Here is a 21,819-nt window from a genome sequence, read left to right as displayed (position 1 = left end):
AACAAATAGCTGTCGAAAAGGCAAACAACCCCCTCTAGAGACTTACCCCCATTATTCTTTACCACCCCCATCGCCTTAAACAAACTTTTCCCTTCAAGGACAAACGCTGACCCCCGGGTCTGAATGACTGTTCTCCTAAACACAAGTGTAACACATTTCAAACCCACGTGACAAGCATTTCAAACCCATTGTGTACCATTATTCAAATGAAACGGCCCATGTGGTAGACACCCATATCTTGCTCAGGGACCCAGAGGTGGTAGCTTGGTGGTGCTGTGATTTGAACCTCATGACCTTCTGATCCTTAACATATTGACATACCACCTTATCAACCGTTCATGAACGACTCATCGCTACCCCATATTCTCGATCGTTCAGCAGAACTGTGAAGAAATCCATGCCGGCTAATCATGCTAGCAAAAACACATCATCTTAGTGCTTTCACGTGTTTAAGCCAATACCTCCACCACATGAAGTACAAAGACTCGAGCTACGGCTTTCGCCCTTAAACGCTGAGTGCAAACTATACTTTAGCAAAGAACCATCATAAATGAAACGTCACGTGATTGCTATTAATTAAAGTTAAGTGCCTTTGAAGTTTTTCTTTCTTCCCCCCAACTGTAATCACGAGTGTGTGTGTAGACGTTAGACTGTTTTTTTTTTTTCTTAAAAGCACCACAGATGGTTTTTTGGAAGAGCGTTAATTGAGAATTGTCCCAGTGCTCGCAGCCAACACACACACACACACACACACACACACACACACACACACACACACACACATACACAAATATGCACACACCCTCTTCATAGCCAAACACCGAATTCTTAAAGGCAGTGAACAAGATATGAATTGGCTTCGACATTTTTATCTTTAAAAGAGGTCATATTTTTACGCTGAAAAAGGGGTACAGATGTTTATCATATGGCGCAGCAAAACACCCGACTCTCCAATTTATCCACATGGCTCAGAGAGTTTGTGTTTTTCTTTTCGTCGTTTGAAACATGGCTCACATGGCGAGGGAATTCCACACAAAATGTTTCTACAGAGCTTCAGTTCTGTCAGGAAATCCACTAATGCTTTAATGTTCAACTGAAAAACAAACAAACTGGATTTTATATATACAAATTAGCCTAACTCAAACTATCGACCTACTTTGAATTCCTCGGATCAGCCCTAGCATTTAATGGTTCTTCACTTGTCTTTCTGGGACACTTTTCAAATAAAACCCATGTTGACGCTAAAGACTGCCAGATGTTCCTCGTGCAGAACTTCCTGAATTTAGCTCCAATTCAACAGTAAATATGGGAACTCGTTAATTACTTGAATCGAACGGCAATATTCATATCTATTACATTTCTGAGTACGTTACCAAAAACAGTTTTAGTTCTATAATATGCTAAATGATAAGTTTAGATTTTTGGATTTTTGGTTGCTTTTGTATAGTAGGTTTATTTCGAATCTCCTGATCTCTAAAAATGAAACTCGGTGTCCCCACTTTGTTAAAAGATAGAACAGAGGAACTAATGTAGCCTTGAGTGGCTTTAATTACTAGGTAAACCGAGACAAACCGCTCACCGTCCTGAGGTGAGTGTCGCGTTGGATGTTCTTGAGAACAATAACTCAAAGAATTGTTCCAACAATGCAAATTAGATCATAGCTTCTTCCAAACCCAGTCCTGCCAGAGGTCCGTCATTCGTTTCTCTGATTTAATTAAAAAGCTATTTCAATTAATTCAGAATATATCTTCCAAGCAAGTGAAAAACACATAGCTGGCAACCCAGATTACACAAACGTCCTCCATTATTATATGCTAATAAACTTCTTGTCTGGTTCTTCTGTTCAGGTTGTAAACTGGGTCTTTTTTTTCCCGCCATGGAATTTTGGAAACTTTATTGCCATTAAACATATACACTTGGATAAACTATAAACTGCTCATCCTCAAGCAGCCTACCTTAGAAAAAAGCTTGGATGATGAAGAGAGCAGATTTTCCTGGAGGGTCCAGCAGTAGCTCAGGCTTAAAACACAACTTTCAAATCTACAGCTCAACCATTAAAACACTTTCGAATGATAAACCCCTTAAAAACACCCTTAAAACTATAGGGTTCCAACATACAAGATGGCCAGACAGTGCTTATGTTCTGGAAAGCCTCTTGACCTAAACTGCAAATGATTATTGAACAAGAGGTATCAAGAGACTCTTAATTACCTGCCTCTCTTTCCACATCAAACACTTTTTTCTTCTTCAAATGGGGGAAGCCCTCAAAGGTACGTTGAGCGCTAATAATTGTTCATCTTGCAGCCTATCCCAGGAACTATGGCCATTATTTAGCAATACACCAGGGATACAGTTCTAATCCACCTATTGCCATGTTTTTGGGTGGTGTCTGGAAGCCAGAGAACCTGGAGGAAACCTGTGCAACCACTGGAATACCCAGACATTTGCAAAATCTCATTAAAGTACATAATGAAAGCCATATGGTCTCTGAGGTACAGTTGTTGGTTAACAAGTCTTATATAACTTACAACTAAAAAGTTCTCCAAAAAAATACTCATCAGACATTAGAATAGACTTTACCTCGAAGACCTCCTCGTCCAAAAGCCTGCTGCCAAACACCGTGATTCCTTTAGTGTCGATGTTGGCATGGTCACTTCTTTTCAAGGGCTTGGTAATCTTCTTCTTGCAGTCCACAATGATGGTCACAGTCTTCTTCTCCACACTGATGGCGACACGGTGCCACCTGTGAAACAGAAATAGAGAAGATGTATGATGACCCAGTGTTGGTCAGGAGCCTTAGACCTGAAATATGTCACAATTTCCTACTTGAATACACCTGGATCAAATTATGAGTAACAAGTTATCTCAGGGTCGGGGAACTCGTTCTGTATTGAGGCCCATCATTATGAACATTGGAAAACTGGATGCATTGGAAATAGGAATGGCAGCTTGGTGTGGCTGGGATTTGAACTCACAACCAAAGTCCAATAACCACTAAGCTAACACCTTCCCGAAATTACCACTTCACACATAATTCTGCCTTTGTATATGTAGTTTCCCAAACCAAACCATTATAGGGTGATGCGTCATCTTGAAGTGGCCCAGTTCATTATCAGTATTCCTCGTATCTATTTAGATGCTATCTATTGCAGTAAATTGTGGAATTCCTGGGGCCGACTATTATTTTTTCGAATTAGTTTGTTTTAATAAAATAATGTTTCTCATTAAAACCATGTCATTAAACAGCCTTTATGCATTCAGAATACACTTTGAATTCAAATCCTGTGCACTACATGGGCATTTGGATGATGCCCCCAGGACAAAGATGGGCAGTACAAGTCACGTGACAGCCAAGACACACGTGAGTCCTCCAAATCTTACACCTTAACTACCCCACATTCCTGCATTCCAGCTTCAACATGAATTAGACTTAATAACCTCCAAACCAAATAGTTAGTCAGCAGGACAGACAGCATGAACATTGTAGAAAGGGTGTTGGACAGGGCAGAGAAAGACGTGAGCCCATGGATTACTGTGATCTTTATAAAATCTTGCAAGATTTCTATTGTAGTTCTAGTTCCTCTTTATGATCAGTGCTTCCTTACAGATGCCACATTCTTAGTAGTTGAATAATGAACAGTGTCTATTAAATAAGTATGACCTATATTTAGCCGGGGTTCTAGACATCGACACAGTATTTTTAACTAACCTGACATACTAGAACCTCTGGTAGCATAGATAGAACATAGATAAATTCAAGTCAAATCAAGTTTATTTCTATAGCGCATTTCACAACAGAGATTGTCTCAAAGCAGCTTTACAGAATTTAACAGCTAAGGTGAACAATGTGTATTTACCCCTGATGAGCAGCCATGGTAAATCTGGGGGCCCTTGTGGAGAAGGAAGTGCCTAGACACAGACAATTACTTGAACTGTCCATGAAAGTTTTCATTTAAAGTAGAACTTCCATGTTTTCTTCCTAAACCGAACCCCACTCACTTGCTAGTCTGTATTAATTGTACCCAGTGTATATAACTGCCTTTTCATGCACAGTTTATTTATATTTAATAAATACTGATAAATAGATCAGTGTGCTGAGAGTCACATTCAAGTCTTTTTACAAAAACTGAGGTGATTAAGTAAAAAGTCTTGTGATAAAAATGATAATAGGAACATTATAGTTATAATAAATCAGTACTTTGGATGCTTAAGTACATTTGAAGGCAAAATACTTTTGTCCTTTTGCTCAAGTGAAAGTTTAAAGGGAACGACATGGTTTGTGAACTTTGTCCACCACTGCATGGAAATGTTCCTCGACATATAATCATGGACTTTCCTAGCTGAAATGAAACCTGGCTTCACAAACTGTATACAGTATCAAAGCAGGATTTTTTGGAAAAATTGACAAAATGCACATAATTTTACACAACCTGGCCGGAAACAGGCTCTCCTCCACTTTTCTAGCTAACCAGGTAGTTGTGCTAGTCAGCTATCTCTTACCCAAGCTGACCATGTTGAAAAGACATGTTTACAATATGTACATCCACATTTCTGCATCCATTAGGAGGTATCTGACACCAATTTGGGGCACTTCTGCTATTCTCTTGCTTGGGCAAACTACATAAAAGCAGCGTAATTTGTGCCCAATCTGTTTACACTTTAGAAGAAAAATTAATGAACTCCAGATTTCAGAGCAGCAGTGTGTTCGGTTGTTTCCTGCTGCTCAGAAATGCTGCAGTTCTCTCGAACACTAGTGAGGAATTTGGAATATGAAGCTTTATTGGATGAGATAATCGAAAGTTGAAAGGTCATGTTTAACACCCCTACCCCTAAATTTGCCAGCCTGCCAATTTAACTTTTCTCTTCAGTAACACTGCTCAGGTTTGGCCTCTCGACCTGGATATGGTCAGAAGACTTGCAGAGTCTTGGTTAGTCTCTTTTAATCTAAAGAGCTTCTCTTGCACAGATAAAGAAAGACGAAAGAGCAAAATGTGAGTATCCTGATATTAAAGTGCTTCCCATAATACTGAAGTAACATCTTCTGGTAAAGCTTCAATCGTGAGTTCGATGTGAACACGCCCAGGATATATCATATGCATTGTGGTAAGGAGGCAAAAATGCAGCCAGTGATTTTTGATTATAACTTTAGAAATCCCAAAATAGGAACGGCGGGGCTGAGAAGTCTGTCATTACAGCAGTATGGAAAGAACCACAAAGACGCAGGTTAGCTAACACAGCATAGGCTCAAAGCTGGAATATACACATCTGCACAGTTAAATGAACGGAAAGCGTTTTAGAAAGGAAAAAGAAATTAATACTGCCTTTGAGATAAAAAGCATAATAACATTGCTAAGCTAATATTATCTCTGAAAAGAGCCTTAGAGGCAGAGTTAAACATCGCCTGTCAACAGAGAGTTGTAAGTCACAGCTAAGCTAACAGTGCGTGTGGAAATGGGACCGTAAAAAAGAAAAAGAAAAAAACAGCTAAACTAACACTATCAGTTTATTAGCCACAGCTGAGCCTTATTAGCACAGCAAAGCTAATTCTTCCTATCATGACAGCCGCATAGGTGACAGCTAAACTAACACTGGATATGAAAGCGCCTTGGAACTACAGAGAAACTATAGAAAGAGACAAAGGACACGATAGCACTGCAAGAGGGACACATTTACATGAGTAGTCTCCTAGGATACATCTTGTTCAATGACAGAAATGTCCACACTTACTTTCCATCAGCCAGGTTGAGGGTACGGAACAGAGGGTAGTCCTCGGGTGCAGGGTTACCCGTCTGGTCCTCGTAAAGGAAGACTGGAGAACGCCCTACTTCCACACCGAGCTGCTGGACTCCTCGCTCATTGTACATAGACAGCAGGAAGGACTGGAGACCAGCTTTGGGTTTGAGGGTGGTCAAGATGGAGAAGTCTTCAGGGAACACTCCAGCTGCGATACAAAGAATTGAAAAGGAGTTGAAAACCGAGGGGTCTAACAGAGTTCAAAAGGACAACAAACATTAGGTCGGGTGAATTAGTACAGACAAATCACACTTAATCCTCCACAAAGTAGCGAAAACTCTTCATTTTCATGACAAAATCAGTCAATTCCACTCCAGCTAATGAATCCTGTGAATCCCTCTAATAATTAATTTAAAAAACATAGGAAAAACAGCAGCATGCTAGCAAGGAATCAACAAACTCAACAAAAAATCTACTTGTTTACATACAGTAGCAGCAAGAGAACATCTGCCATACTATTCTCAAAACAGCTGTCAGCACATCTGGTATTCCACTAATCAGATTTGCAAATCAAAGGTAACACAAAAGCTGGTTGTGATGTTTCTGAGGACATGATTAATTAGGACTCTTTGGTCCTCATAAAATATGCATCTGGTAGACTTTTAAGATAAGTTAAGATAAGATAAGATAAGATAAGATAAGATAAGATAAGATAAGATAAGATAAGATAAGTATAAATATATACAGTACAGTATATAAATACAAAAAGGAAAAAAATCAACAATGATAGTCAAACAAACAAACATTACACAGTCTAAATTGTTATTTCAGTTTCACAGTTGTTATTGCAACTTTTGCAGCTTTTTCTACTATAATCAATATGAGCGAATCGTCTAGTGAATAAGGCTCACACTACCATATGGCTGGGCATGGAAAAATATCAGTGTAGGTATGTGGTATTTTGTAGGTGGACTAGCAGAATGATATGTTGTCAACTGTCAACCATCTTCTGATGCAATGTCCATGCTCAGAGGAGCCAAGGCAAAAAGTAAAAAAAAAAACATAGAGGTAGACATAAATATAAACAAGGAAACAAAGGAAAAAATTGTACAAAAAAAGTATGTTTTCATTTACTAATTCTATGGTTTCAACCTGTCCATTGTGTACTACAGTCTATGACTTAAGCCTAAGTATGTTCGTAGGTATTCACATTATTGTCTACATATGTGCCTGTACCTAAAATATCCCTCTCTGTCAAAGTTATAAAATGTATGTAAATATTCTGTAATTGGTAATTGATTGTAATTGATTTACTTAATAAAGCTATTTTTAAAAGAAAAATATCAGAGTTTACCGGGGATGAAACTTGGCAGAACTCTGATAGGGGACCCGGTTTTGAAGCTAAACATTTTAGTTCATGGATAAAGGGGAAAAGATCCATCTACAAAAATGTCTACAATAAACAAAAACTTTATAAATAAAAATTCTTCATCAAGGCCCTTAAGCCATAACTTCTCAACTGTATAAATAAGATAACTGTAACATTGTTAAAAGTGTGTGATAAATGCTATGGATTGAAGTGTTTAGCTTCGCTAAGTTAAAGATCTGATCATCCAAATCCTCCTGAAAAAACTCAGGAAAACTTCACATAGAAGTCTCCTGAACAAAGCTTTGAAACCTTCAAAAGACCATCTTTCATTTCTAATTCATTACAATGTGCCCAATGTGCCAAAGCATTTCATAAAAAATCACTATTTGAAAAGGTAATTCATCCTAATAAGGACCTGACTTGAAAGTGCTTTCTGAAGTTTAGAGCTGCACTTATTGGACATAATGAAATAATCAGCCAAACCAAATCTTTAATTACAGCTCTAGGACAAAAACAAAATAATCTAGTTGCGCTTGACACATCTGAATTAAAGTGGATCTTTTAACATTGTTCAAACTGCCCCTTAAATTTTAAAAGTGTGTGTTGGATGTATACCTGGGAAGAGTTGCCTGGTGGGAGCGCTGATCTGAGCCCCTTTTCCCACTCTGTAGGCCGTGTCAGGCTGGGAAGATTTCCGGTTCACACAGAAGCCCGAAGCCTTCTCCACTCCTTCAGGGGTGTTGGGGAACTCTAACACTTTCAGCACGTCTACTGTTTCGACTGCGAAAAAAGGCACAGAGAAAGAAGAAAATGTGGTTTATGATGTAAAACTGGGAAACGTGATAGCAGCAGAGGAAAGCAGTGTTGTTACTGAGTGAGAGGTTGTGATCCTTGAGAGAGAGTGTTGGGTTCTGAACAAGCGTTTATTTATCAATGGGCTGGTTAACAACTTTAAAAAGATACATTATCATAAATTTCAAATGACTTGTCCCTTATGATTGCACATTTTGTAGCTAAGGGTACTTTTTCTACGTAGAGGGGGTGTTCAGTGTTCATACAATCAGATGCTTTTATTTGTCACCTTTACATTACAGTACAGAGAAAAACTTTTCGCCAGAAATCTTGGTTCAGCATGGAGTACAGAGGATTAAGGGCATTACTCAAGGACCTCCAGAGTAGCAGTTTGGTGATAGTGGGGCTTGAACCCCCAACCTTCCGGTCACCCCGCATGGTATCTGTATGGTATGTGAATAGACGATACGTCACAATACAATCGACTACAATACAATATATATGTTTTGTTTTGCACAATTTGCACACTGACTATCTCACTTCTATGCACCTGTTTTCAAATCAAAAACGTATGAAACCAGTGACACAATAAGTATTAAAGCGGGTGTGGTAAATAAAAGTAAAATTGCCTCTTCCTGTGAAAGTTCTCAATTCATTTATTGCGAACATAAATTCTCCAGCTCACTAAAACAAATCTAACAAATTATTTCAATATGTTTCTTTTTGTCAAAAGAGGCGTGTCTGATAGCTGGAGGATGTAGAAGTTGCCTAGACACCCTTGAATTTTAATTGTCATCTTGGAACTGGCACCAGATTCGTGAATCTGAATGCATGGAAGATCTGAATGCATTAGTGGTGCACAGTAGAAATAAGTTGACCTTAGGAAACCTACTAAATCAGGAAAACTGTAATGTGCTAAAGTGAAACCCATAAAGAAAGTACAGCCTTGTTTCACTTTGCATGGATAAAAGCCTTGGGATATGTGCGCTGTGTCATGTGACAGGAAACTCCTGTATTGAAACCAGGCAGGCATCATGGCCACAGATGGCAGAAATGTGCAATAAACCAAATCTGGTGAATGTCCATTATTTTTCTGCAGGAATATTAATAACATCTGTGCTATGAAACAGACAAGAGCAAAGTTTCCCAAACTTTCTTCTGAACATCTACTGGGAATACACTATTGGAACACCTGACTTTTCCTCCCATATGTGGATCTTCCCCAAACTGTTACCACACAGATGGATGCACACACTTAAAGGACGTCTTTTTCATGACATTTTCCTTTCAATTGGACAATTTGCTTCAAATAATTCCCTCAGTTTTTATTGATTGAACTTATGACCTTCGGATCCAAAGTCCTGGGCCTTGTAAAATACCACCTCCTAAGGCATAGTGTTTTTGATCAGTGTAATGATTTTCCTTTGACACTGAGATGTATTTAAGGCTTGGGTCTAATTGGAAAGGGTCGAAAGGGCCTGTCAGTCTCAGTGAGAGAGGGTGTGGCCTCTGTAGTTAAGTCAAGTCAAGCCAAGCACGTTTTTTATTGTCATATATAGGGCTGTACATGAACCTGTGCATTTCTATGAAAAAGGTGTGGCCTATGTCAGTTCCTCTAAAAGGCATCTGTTTCTGCCAGGCTAACTGAAGAAGACATGGCCTTGTGATTATCAGTAAAGAAAACATGGCCTCTGTACCTCTGAGTTTCATCAAAAGATCATGAAATGTCGTCTATATGTTTCTCAGGGCCAGAAAGTAGCAAAGTAATAGGGAGGGACCTTCAATACGAGGGGGTATGAAAAAGTTTTAAGACTAGCGTGACAGGTCAACTTCAAAATAATCCCCTTGCACAGCAATACAGTGCTCCCAGCTTTCCTGACACTTCTGGAATTCTCTCTGGATCTCCGCAATGGTGTCAAAACGGCAAGATGGACCTTCATCTTCGGGAAGAGGATGAAGTCAGCAGGAGCCAAATCTGAGAGTATAGTATAGAATAGCACCAGTTTCACAGCTCCCTTCGGCACACTGACTCATGAAGGTTGGTGCTCCCTGTGACTGTGCGTGCAGCATTGTGCTGCCATCTGTTGACGTGTTAAAAAACTAGTCTAGTAACTTTTCGATACCACCTCGTATGTTACCTAAAACAGGATTATACAGCTAATCCTAATGTCAGGATGCGCACCAGACCATGGTAATCCCCCCATCTTCTAACATCTCTACCTGATCTACAAGAAAAAAAAAACTGTGATGTGTTTTACCCTCCGCTCAGGAAAATGTCCTTGTCTCCCTCTGCCCTGCTAATCTGAGCTGGGACCCAGGCTAAAGGCCAGCGGCTAATAAAAGACTGGAAACACCAATAAGACCTTTCACCTTCACCATCCTCCATTCATCAATCCCCAAAAGGGCAAGTGAGTGATCATGCTCGACTTCGCTACGTCTTTGGTAGCCAGACATGCATTCATATAAACTCTCACACACACACACACACACACCGTGCGGAATAAAGGAGCCTTGAGGAACATCAGCAGGCTCACAGACGGGGTTTCCACCTCACACACTCGGCCTTTGTGTGTGTGTGTGTGAGTCACAGTTCCCTCAGACTAAGCTAGTAGGTTCTCTGTCTTTCTCTACACTATTATAACAAATACATACCACAAACACACACACACACACACACACACACACATAGACAATTCAGACGTGTGCCAACACTACAAGACTGTACCTTTATATACCATTCTGGGGGTGGAGGGTGTGTGTGTGTGTGTGTGTGTGTGTGTGTGTGTGGGGGTCGTATTGTATTGCGATACCTGATATTTTAACAACACACACTATATTTCTTGATATTTTTCTTTGCTAACAAGAATAAAAAAAAATCATTCACAAGGAGATTCTACTTCTAGCAGCCAATCATATATTTCTGTGCTAAAATGTTTTGATTCAGTTCTTTCAAGTTCCTTCATTGAGGTCCAATGATGTGTGTAGGTACACTAGAACTTCAGCTGTGAATACCTTTTTTTCTGACAAATCTTTAGTCCATGTTGTTGAGACATGTTTAAAAAAAAAATGAAAAAACCCGTAAACCGTACTTTCCCTTGTCACCTGTCTATTCTACCTTTAATCTCTATCTTTTACCTGGAAACGTGTATGAAACGTTCCTTTAAAAATGATTTACGGTGCATAATTGGGCTATAATTACCTTTTAAAGGAAAGCTTTAAAGGTATACTACCGTTTTTTTTCCAGAAAGTTTCATGAAGCTCAGACCATTGCTTTGAATTTGATCCGTTGTATAACATTATTCTTCATGAAGTCATAATTCATAACTTTGAAATCTTTGAGTGACCAATCGTTCATAAAAAAAAGAAAAATTACTTTGATTTGTTTTTTAACTGTATATTTTGCACAATCGTTCATTGTGCAGAATTTACGCACAAATACAGACAAATAAACCCCTTTATTGGTGCACAAAATTGGTCATTCGTTGATTACCCCTAGTGGCAGAAAAATGCACCTGCAACAAGCATTAATAGAGGTCCATTGGGCCAGAATAAATGCTGCCCCTATGCATGGAGAAAAAAGCAGTGTATGTGTATAATGAGTGTCTATGTATCTACAACAATTTTAGATATACTGAAAGACCTGAGAAAGATCTGAAAAGAGGGATTATCGAGTGGATGATGTTTTCCATTAGATCAGAAATTTCAAGATTAGAGTGACCCTGTTTTCCTATGCAAAGGTTGAGATAAAAATGTAGACTCTTTTATGATCTAGTTTTAGAACTTTTTTTGTTCACTACGTATCACAACAATGAAATCTGTGGTTATGAACCCTGAGACTCATCTTTGCTGTATCCAAATACCTATAAATTATTTGAAGGCACCTGAATGGACAGCTCATGCAATAAAATCCACATTAATGGATAATAGATCGACCTGCGCAACTAGAAATGGTTCAGTCCGAACACCTTTGTTTGAGATGAAACACACCCACACATGCACACATACACAACAATCTGATTACTCTTATCATATCGCACTCGCTGGGAGGCGCCAAAAAAAGGAAGGGAAGGGAAATGGAGTGAGCGATTGATTGAAGGAGGAATCATTCTTCCTAAATCATCTCATCGAGTTTTGGATGCAAAGCAGCCCATGTCCTAAACGCACATGTTGCTGTCCAGCTGTCCAGCAGGCGAAGGCTTAAAGGATTCGGTTGGAGGCCACGGAGTGGAACAGGAACAGACCTTTTCACCTGCAGCTCCCTGAGACTCCGCTAATGTATTCAGTCGAACCTAGCCTCCCTCCCTGCCTCCTTTATTCCCTCGCTTCCTTCCTCCCTCCCTCCACCCCTCTTTGACACACGCTTGCCGTTTAAACAAGATGGCATTTATGCCACTGAGCAAACTCGGGGAAAAAAAGGTCTCTCTCTTTTTTTTTTCCTTTCCTCCCCCACCTGTGGTCCAGTCCATGCTCGGCATCCTGAATCATTTCTGTGTGACACGGACATATGAGATGCTATTAGAGGACATCAGAAAGGACGCACCGAGCTGCCAAAAGCAGCAAAGAGTCGAGGGGAGATCGAGATGGGTGAAATGTGAGCATTTTTCAGAGGAATGTACACCCGAGTCGGTTCGAGCCCCGGGGGCCTCCAGGGGAAAAAACATGTCTGTACGCAGCGAGCCTGCAGAAATACCTTCATGAGTTACGCATGAACTCAGACAGACAGACAGACGTGAGGCTTGGGGTAGTTAAGGGAGGGGGCAATTATCGATTGAGCGATACTGCAATAAACTCCTATGATATCATCAATCAGACGATATTCGGGACGATGTCACGCCAAATAAAGTCGCCGCTTTGTTCTCGAACGGTCGGACGTGTTGCCAATCCCTGCTAAATCCCGAATGTCTTTGAAGTCAAATAATAGGGATCAGCACAGGGGACCATCATCAGGTAACGACGAAGAAACACGGGACAACAACACGGCCTTGTCTCACCACACACACACACACACACACACACAAATCCAAGCAGTCCGAGTTGTACCCAAAGCTCCTCGGTGGTCTTGGGTGATGACTGGGTGCGTGTGGAGATATGGGTGATGTTCCAATCTCTAAGAGCCCTATCTGGCCACCCCCCCTATACATACACACACACACACACACACACACACACACACACACACACACACACACACACACCTCAAAGTTTCGGTTCCTGTGAATCTTCTAAACACCAGGACAATAAAATTTGCAAAGTTGATCAAAGCACTCAGGTTTCATTCAAGTCCCTAATCCTTAATTGCTACGCTGGTTGCTTTTTATTGAGGATTGAGACACGCCCATAACGAGCAGCCTGCGAGAGCTTCAATTACATCTGCAGGACCATTTGATCTCTCATTAATATCACACACACACACACACACACACAGACAAATGCTAATTGCAGGGAACCATGTCCAGACCCTGTTCCAGATTTAGACCAAGGATCTGAGCTTGTCTTTTTTTGATCTCTCTATCACTCTCTTTATTCTCTCTCTCTCTCTCTCTCTCTCTCTCTCTCTGTTTCGATCCCCGGTTCAGTCAGCTGGTAGGATTGTTGCTGGACAACACGCTTGAAAAAAAATTCTTCCAGGGCTCTGAAAACCTTTGAGGAATGTCACCCCGTGTCCACACACACCTAACGGACCATTCGCTCCTTAAACTCTTAAACAAAGGAGCCTTTTTTTTCATCTCCCCCAACTTTTGGCCACAGCATAAATCTTACACAAGTCTTTTCAAAGAAAGAAGGATGCCTTTAAAACGCATTCCTGCTCCATCGCCTCACGACCAGCCTGGAGAACTACACGTCTCAGGCACTTGACCAAACTCAATCACCTTAGATGAAGGATCCACACACACACAAACACACACACACACTCACACTCACACTCGTTTATTATCCTGATATATTACACTATTGTGGAGGATCCATAAATCTCCATCGGTAAAAAGAATTCATATGGGAGACACACGTGAAGTCGATCACATGCACGTTTTCTATTCTTTAAGATGTGATCATCAGATAAACGGTGGATGATAGGATTCAATCCAGCTGTGCATTTCTGAAACAGATTTTGGATCTCACACACACACACACACACACACACTCCAGGTGTCTCTATAGACATGGAATTAACCATCTCCTTTTTATAATTCTTCTCACTCTGATTATATTCAATCACTGAGCATTCTAATAGGTTCTTCAGTAAGTCCTTCTTGAGGAACCTGCAGATATTCTGTGCAATTTCCAAAAAAAAGAAAAAAGAAAGTAGAAGCCTGAAGCTTTACTGATTAAGAATTGGTCATAAGGGTACTGGTTTTATGGATGGTATGATGTTAGATGATCTCAAGGTGCTTCAGATGCGCTATGGCAAAAAGATTTTGTTATACACCCAGGTGTATCTGTCATTCCATCTATATGGTGGGGAAAAAGTTTGGAAATGTGTACCTGCTCGGACGTGAGGAACCTGGAGCGCAAGGATGAAGGACGAGGCGAGAACGACGAGCAGAGGTTTGGTGGTGATGTCCAGAAGCCACCTTTTCGTCCTCCACCTGGTGGACCACCGCTGGGTCTCCATGGTGGACGGAGAAGCGAGATGCCGGAGGAACCTCGGGAAAGTGTACGGCGTCGCAAAGAACCGTTTCCAACTAAAAACACACACCGCGCGCGCGCGCGCACACACACATGCACACACACACACACGCGCACCCACACACACACACACGCACACGCGCACACACGCACGCACGCACTTACACACTCACACCACACACGCACACGAGCGCACGCGCGGACTCCCCACACACACACGCGCAATCCTTTCCAGAGACGCTCTAAAAGCTCTACAGAGCCATAAAGGTGCAGGCTTGTTCCTAATCTACTCCTCTTCACGACTCTTTCCCAAAACCTCACAACCCTCCAAGATGCTCTCCAAGACGCGTGAGTGTGCGTGTGCGTGCGCGCGCCTGCGTGCGTCCCCCCGCAACCTTTTTTCCTACGGACTTGACGGGGCTTTAATCAGGACGCACAGATGCACATCCGATCTCACATAACACCCCCCCTCCTCTTCCCTCCCTTCTTCACACACACACTCACACACACCAACAGGAGGGCTGAGCCCGAGAGAGACCTACCATTACCCAGAAAAAAATCACAAGGGAGGGCGGAAAGAAACAGCTCTGATTAACAAGTCAGGGGGGCAGGATGGAGACTCCGGGCCGGGGATCCACCCCGAGCCCTTTAACACACCGCCTCCACCTCTAACACACACACACACACACATCCACATCCACAATTCTCTCCACTGAGCTTTTCAAATAACTCTCAAATCCAATTCTTCTCCTGCACTCACATAAGTCCATTTCAATCATTTAACACAAACACACTGCAAATATACACATATAGACACAAATATACACATATATACCCCTATATACACATACAGTACAGACCAAAAGTTTGGACACACCTTCTCATTCAAAGAGTTTTCTTTATTTTCATGACTATGAAAATTGTAGATTCACACTGAAGACATCAAGGGCTATTTGACCAAGAAGGAGAGTGATGGGGTGCTGCGCCAGATGACCTGGCCTCCACAGTCACCGGACCTGAACCCAATCGAGATGGTTTAGGGGTGAACTGGACCGCAGAGTGAAGGCAAAAGGGCCAACAAGTGCCAAGCATCTCTCGGGGAACTCCTTCAAGACTGTTGGAAGACCATTTCAGGTGACTACCTCTTGAAGCTCATCAAGAGAATGCCAAGAGTGTGCAAAGCAGTAATCAAAGCAAAAGGTGGCTACTTTAAAGAACCTACAGTATGACATATTTTCAGTTGTTTCACACTTTTTTGTTATGTATATAATTCCATATATAATTCCACATGTGTTAATTCATAGTTTTGATGCCTTCAGTGTGAATCTACAATTTTCATAGTCATGAAAATAAAGAAAACTCTTTGTATGAGAAGGTGTGTCCAAACTTTTGGTCTGTACTGTATATACACATATAGACACACATAGACACACATAGACACATATAGACACATATAGACACAAATATATACATATATACACATATATACACATATAGACACAAATATATACATATAGACACATATACACACACAGACACAAATATATACATATAGACACATATATATACATATAGACACATATAGACACAAATATATACATATAGAAACATATAGACACAAATATATACATATAGACACATATATACACATATAGACACATATAAACACAAATATATACATATAGACACATATAGACACAAATATATACATATAGACACATATAGACACAAATATATACATATAGACACATATATATATATACATATAGAAACATATAGACACAAATATATACATATAGACACATATAGACACAAATGTACTGAATGAATGTACTGGACCGGTGTCACTCTAGACAAAATAAAACATACTGGATCTAGACTAATAGATCGTAAGTTTGTGTCATTCTAGACAAATAGAACTTATTGGATCCGTGTCACTCTAGAATGGTGTTAATATGTCATACAAATTTATTGAATTCGAATAGAATCTTTAAAAAAAAAAAAGAACTTAAAACTAAATAAGTGGATTTGTGTCCTGTACTAAAACGAATATTAAAAAGAAATACTCTGAAACCCAGAATCGAATGAATTATTTTAAAGGTGGTCAAACTAACTGGGTTTGGGTCTACTAAGGCAATTGCTTCAAAGAATGTAAAAACTCTGAATTAAATAATAAAAAAAAAAATCTAAATGTTATGGGCGCTCAGTAGATAATTCAGGCCTCAGAACCCATTCTCTTAATAACATACAAAAACCCTGAATAAAAAAGACTTCTGAAAAAACATCAACAATCAACAATCTTGAGTTTTCACTTCAACATTAATTGAACTTATTTCATACACTTCACTCTGAACACTCACAGGGACTATGAAGACTCTGAAGACTAAGTGGACTCCTGTTGCTCTATCTGATTTCTCAACAAGAACTTCAAAATAATTTACTTCTTTGAAATGATGTCAGAAAACTGAGCCGTCATATCGTCAGTTATAGAGTTAGTTATAGTATTTTATAGAGTCTGTTATAAAATCAGTTATAGAGTTAGTTATAGAATTTTATAGAGTCTGTTATAAAGTCAGTTATAGAGTTAGTTATAGTATTTTATAGAGTCTGTTATAAAATCAGTTATAGAGTTAGTTATAGAATTTTATAGAGTCTGTCATATATGTTACAAAGTCCTTAATATAGTCTGTTATATACTATGTCATACAGTTTCTCATTACACCTCTCATAGACTGTTATAGAGTCTGTCATATAGTATGTTATAAATTCTGTCAAATAGTGTGTTATAAAGTCTGTCATATAGTCTGTTATAAAGTCTGTCAAATAGTACGTGATAAAGTCTGTCATATAGTCTGTCATATAGTATGTTATAAATTCTGCCATATAGTGTGTTATAAAGCCTGTCATATAGTATGCTATATAGTCTGTTATGTAGTCTGTTATAAAGTCTGTCATATAGTATGTTATAGAGTCTGTTATTGAGTCTGTCATAAGGTCTGTCATATTGTATGTTATAGAAACTATCATATAGTCTGTCATACGGTCTGTCAAATAGTATGTTATAAAGTCTGTCATATAGTCTGTTATATATTATGTTATAGAGTCTGTCATGTAGTCTGCTATAAAGTCTGTCATGTAGTATGTTATAGAGTCTGTCATATAGTCTGTTGTAAAGTCTGACATATAGTCTGTTATGGATTATGTCATATAGTCTGTTATAAAGTCAACCCAGCCATTATGGATGCACAAGCCAGTGCATTCTTAGTGCCGGTCCCAAGCCCGGGTAAATGGGGAGGGTTGCGTTAGGAAGGGCATCCAGCGTAAAACACGTGCCAAATCAAATATGCGGATCACAAATGAGAATTTCATACCGGATCGGTCGAGGCCCGGGTTAACAACGACCGCCACAGGTATCGTTAGCCGACAGGGTACCGGTGGAAATTGGGCTACTGTTGGCGAAGGAGGAGAAGGAGAGGAGGAAGGCGTCTACAGAGGCGGCAGGAAAGGAGCAGTGTAGGAGAGTGGAGGTTCGGGTTGGTACTTTAAATGTTGGTACTATGACGGTAAAGGGAGAGATAGCTGATATGATGGAGAGGAGAAAGGTAGATATGCTGTGTGTTCAGGAGACCAAGTGGAAAGGGAGTAAGGCCAGGAACATTGGAGGTGGTTTAAACTGTTTTATCATGGTGTGGATGGAAGAGAAATGGTGTAGGGGTGATTCTGAAGGAAGAGTACAGTAAGAGTGTAGTGGAGGTGAAGAGAGTTTCTGATAGGGTGATGATCGTGAAGGTGGAAGTTGAAGGATGATGATAAATGTCATCAGTGCCTATGCTCCACAAGTTGGCTGTGAGATGGAGGAGAAGGAAAGATTCTGGAGTGAATTAGATGAAGTGGTAGATGGTGTACCTAGGAAAGAACGGTTAGTGATTGGGGCGGACTTTAATGGGCATGTGGGTGAAGGGAACAGAGGTGATGAGGAGGTGATGGGTAGGTATGGTTTTAAGGAGAGGAATGTGGAAGGGCAGATGGTGGTAGATTTTGCTAAAAGGATGGAAATGGCAGTGGTGAACACTTATTTTAAGAAGAAGGAGGATCATAGGGTGGCGTATAAGAGTGGAGGAAGGTGCACACAGGTGGACTATGTGCTATGCAGGAGATGCAACCTGAAGGAGATTGGCGACTGTAAGGTGTTGGCAGGGGACAGTGTAGCTAGACAGCATAGGATGGTGGTCTGTAGGATGGTTTTGGAGGCGAGGATGAAGAGGAGGAGAGTGAGGACTGAAAGAAGAATAAGATGGTGGAAACTGAAGGAGGAAGAGTGTAGTGTGAGGTTCAGGGAAGAGGTCAGAGAGAGGCTCAGTGGTGTTAAGGAGGTGTTGGATGATTGGGCAACTACTGCAGGAGTGATGAGGGAGGCAGCTAGAAAAGTACTTGGTGTGACATCTGGAAATAGAAAGGAAGACAAGGAGACGTGGTGGTGGAATGAGGAAGTGCAGGAGAGCATAAGGAGAAAGAGGTTGGCAAAACAGAAGTGGGATAGACAGAGTGATGAGAAAAGTAGGCAGGAGTACAAGGAGATGCGGCAGCAGGTTAAGAGGGATGTGGCGAAAGCCAAGGAAAAGGCATATGAGGAGCTGTATGAGAGGTTGGACACTAAGGAAGGAGAAAAGGATTTGTACCGATTGGCCAGGCAGAGGGACCGAGCTGGAAAGGATGTACTGCAAGTTAGAGCAGTAAAGGATGGAGAGGGAAATGTGTTGACTAGTGAGGAGAGTGTGTTGAGAAGGTGGAGGGAGTATTTTGAGCAGCTGATGAATGAGGAAAATCAGAGAGAGAGAAGGTTGGATGATGTGGAGATGGTGAAGCAGGATGTAGATAAGATTAGTAAGGAGGAAGTGAGAGCAGCGATTAAGAGGATGAAGAGTGGAAAGTCGGTTGGACCAGATGACATACCGTGGAAGCGTGAGATGTTTAGGAGAGATGGCAGTGGGGTTTTGACCAGATTGTTTAACAGGATTTTGGAAGGTGAGAAGATGCCTGAGGAATGGAGAAAGAGTGTGCTGGTACCGATCTTTAAGCATAAAGGAGATGTGCAGACCTGCAGTAACTACAGGGGTATTAAGTTGATCAGTCACACCATGAAGTTATGGGAAAGAGTAGTGGAAGCCAGGCTGAGAGAAGAGGTGACCATCTGTGAGCAACAGTATGGTTTCATGCCGAGGAAGAGCACCACAGATGCCATATTTGCTTTGAGAATGTTGATGGAGAAGTATAGAGAAGGACAGAAGGAATTGCATTGTGTATTTGTGGATTTAGAGAAGGCGACGACAGGGTGCCAAGAGAGGAGTTGTGGTACTGTATGAGGAAGTCAGGTGTGTCGGAGAAGTATGTAAGGGTGGTGCAGGACATGTATGAGGACAGTGTGACGGCAGTGAAGTGTGCAGTAGGTACGACAGACTGGTTTAGAGTGAAGGTTGGACTGCATCAAGGATCGGCCCTGAGCCCTTTCCTGTTTGCAGTGGTGATGGACAGGTTGACGGACGAGGTCAGACAGGAGTCTCCTGGACTATGATGTTTGGATGATATTGTGATTTGTTGTGAGAGTAGGGAGCAGGTTGAGAAGAGCCTGGAGAGGTGGAGATATGCACTGGAGAGAAGGGGAATGAAACTCAGTAGGAGTAAGACAGAGTACATGTGTGTGAATGAGAGGGAGGGCAGTGGAGTGGTGCGGTTGCAGGAGAAGAGCTTCAGAAGGTGGAGGAATTCAGGTACCTGGGTTCAACAGTGCAAAGTAATGGAGAGTGTGTTAGAGAAGTGAAGAAAAGAGTGCAGGCAGGGTGGAGTGGGTGGAGAAGAGTGACAGGAGTGATTTGTGATAGTAGGGTATCTGCAAAATTGAAAGGGAAAGTTTATAGGACTGTGGTGAGACCTGCGATGTTGTATGGTTTAGAGACAGTGGCATTGAGTAAAAGACAGGAGGTGGAGCTGGAGGTAGCAGAGCTAAAGATGTTGAGGTTTTCGTTGGGAGTGACGAGGATGGATAAGATTAGAAATGAGTTTATTAGAGGGACAGCGCATGTAGGATGTTTTGGTGACAAGGTGAGGGAGGCGAGATTGAGATGGTTTGGACATGTGCAGAGGAGGGACATAAATTATATTGGTAGAAGAATGCTGAGGATGGAGCCACCAGGTAGGAGGAAAAGAGGAAGGCCAAAAGGAGGTTCATGGATGTGGTGAGGGAAGACATGCAGGTAGTTGGTGTAAAAGAGGCAGATGTAGAGGACAGGGTGGTATGGAGACGGATGATCCGCTGTGGCGACCCCTAATGGGAGCAGCCGAAAGAAGAAGAAGAAGAAGAAGAAGAAGTCTGTTATAAAGTCTGTCATATAGTCTGTTATAAAGTCTGTCATATAGTTTGTCATATTGTATTTTACAGAGTCTATCATATAGTTTGTCATAAGGTCTATCATATAGTCTGTTATAAAGTCTATCATATAGTCTGTTATAGAGTCTGTCATACTGTATGTTACAGAGTTTATCATATAGTTTGTCATAAGGTCTGTCAAATAGTATGTTATAAAGTCTGTCATATAGTATGTTATAATGTCTGTCATATAGTCTGTCATAGAGTCTGTTATAGAGTCTGTGATATACTCTGTTATAGAATCTGTTATAGAGTCTGTGATATACTCTGTTATAGAATCTGTTGTAAAGTCTGTGATATACTCTGTTATAAAGTCTGTTATAGAGTCTGTTATAAAGTAAGTTGTAGTATGTTTTAGAGTCTGTCATTTAGACTGTCTTATAATCTGTTATGGTTGAGGTCTGGACAAATATTAGTCACTATCTGATGTTTATTTATAACTAATCTTCTAAAAAAGGTTATATGAAGAGAATTCAGGAGTAAATTATCTGTTATTCATTCAGGAGATAATACTAACAAAGAGATTTAATGATAACAGTGATTAACAGTGATAGATGTGATAGAGTACCATATGTATGACCATATGACCTTTTCAATATTTTTCTAAAATTCCTTTATGATCACAAACATATTTAAAAATAAAACACTAATAAAATCTGTTCATAATTAATCCACCTCTGGGATCATTTGTGCTCAGATTTCCTCTTCAGCGTCTCCCAGCTCTCGGCTTTCAATTAAAAAGACTTGTGGTGTTGTGGTTTTCTGACAGAGTAATTTCTGTTGGATTACTATGTTGCTCTATATGGAGCTCTAGCTGTTTGTTACTGATGGTGTGGAATACACGAGATATAAATATACTGTATATACACAGTGT

At 40.6% G+C, this 21,819-nt stretch overlaps 1 protein-coding gene across 1 annotated transcript in view; it reads right to left on the bottom strand.

Annotated features, from left to right (window-relative positions):
* The window catches only part of col11a1a (collagen, type XI, alpha 1a), a 92,208-nt gene extending 77,227 nt beyond the window's left edge, over positions 1-14,981 (bottom strand). The window contains exons 1-4 of the mRNA XM_046847114.1: positions 14,378-14,981; positions 7,718-7,882; positions 5,728-5,941; positions 2,581-2,743 (exon numbers count right to left, since the gene is read on the bottom strand). Of these exons, the coding sequence (XP_046703070.1) occupies positions 2,581-2,743; positions 5,728-5,941; positions 7,718-7,882; positions 14,378-14,507 (672 nt within the window). The 5' untranslated portion in view covers positions 14,508-14,981. The remainder of the gene's footprint in view (positions 1-2,580; positions 2,744-5,727; positions 5,942-7,717; positions 7,883-14,377) is intronic.
* Positions 14,982-21,819: the final 6,838 nt, after the last annotated feature.

This window comes from Silurus meridionalis, chromosome 4 (genome assembly GCF_014805685.1).
Source record: "Silurus meridionalis isolate SWU-2019-XX chromosome 4, ASM1480568v1, whole genome shotgun sequence".
Classification (NCBI taxonomy): domain Eukaryota; kingdom Metazoa; phylum Chordata; class Actinopteri; order Siluriformes; family Siluridae; genus Silurus; species Silurus meridionalis.
The sequence above is the reverse complement of the archived record's forward strand: the minus strand, read 5'-3'. Positions and strand labels throughout refer to the sequence as shown.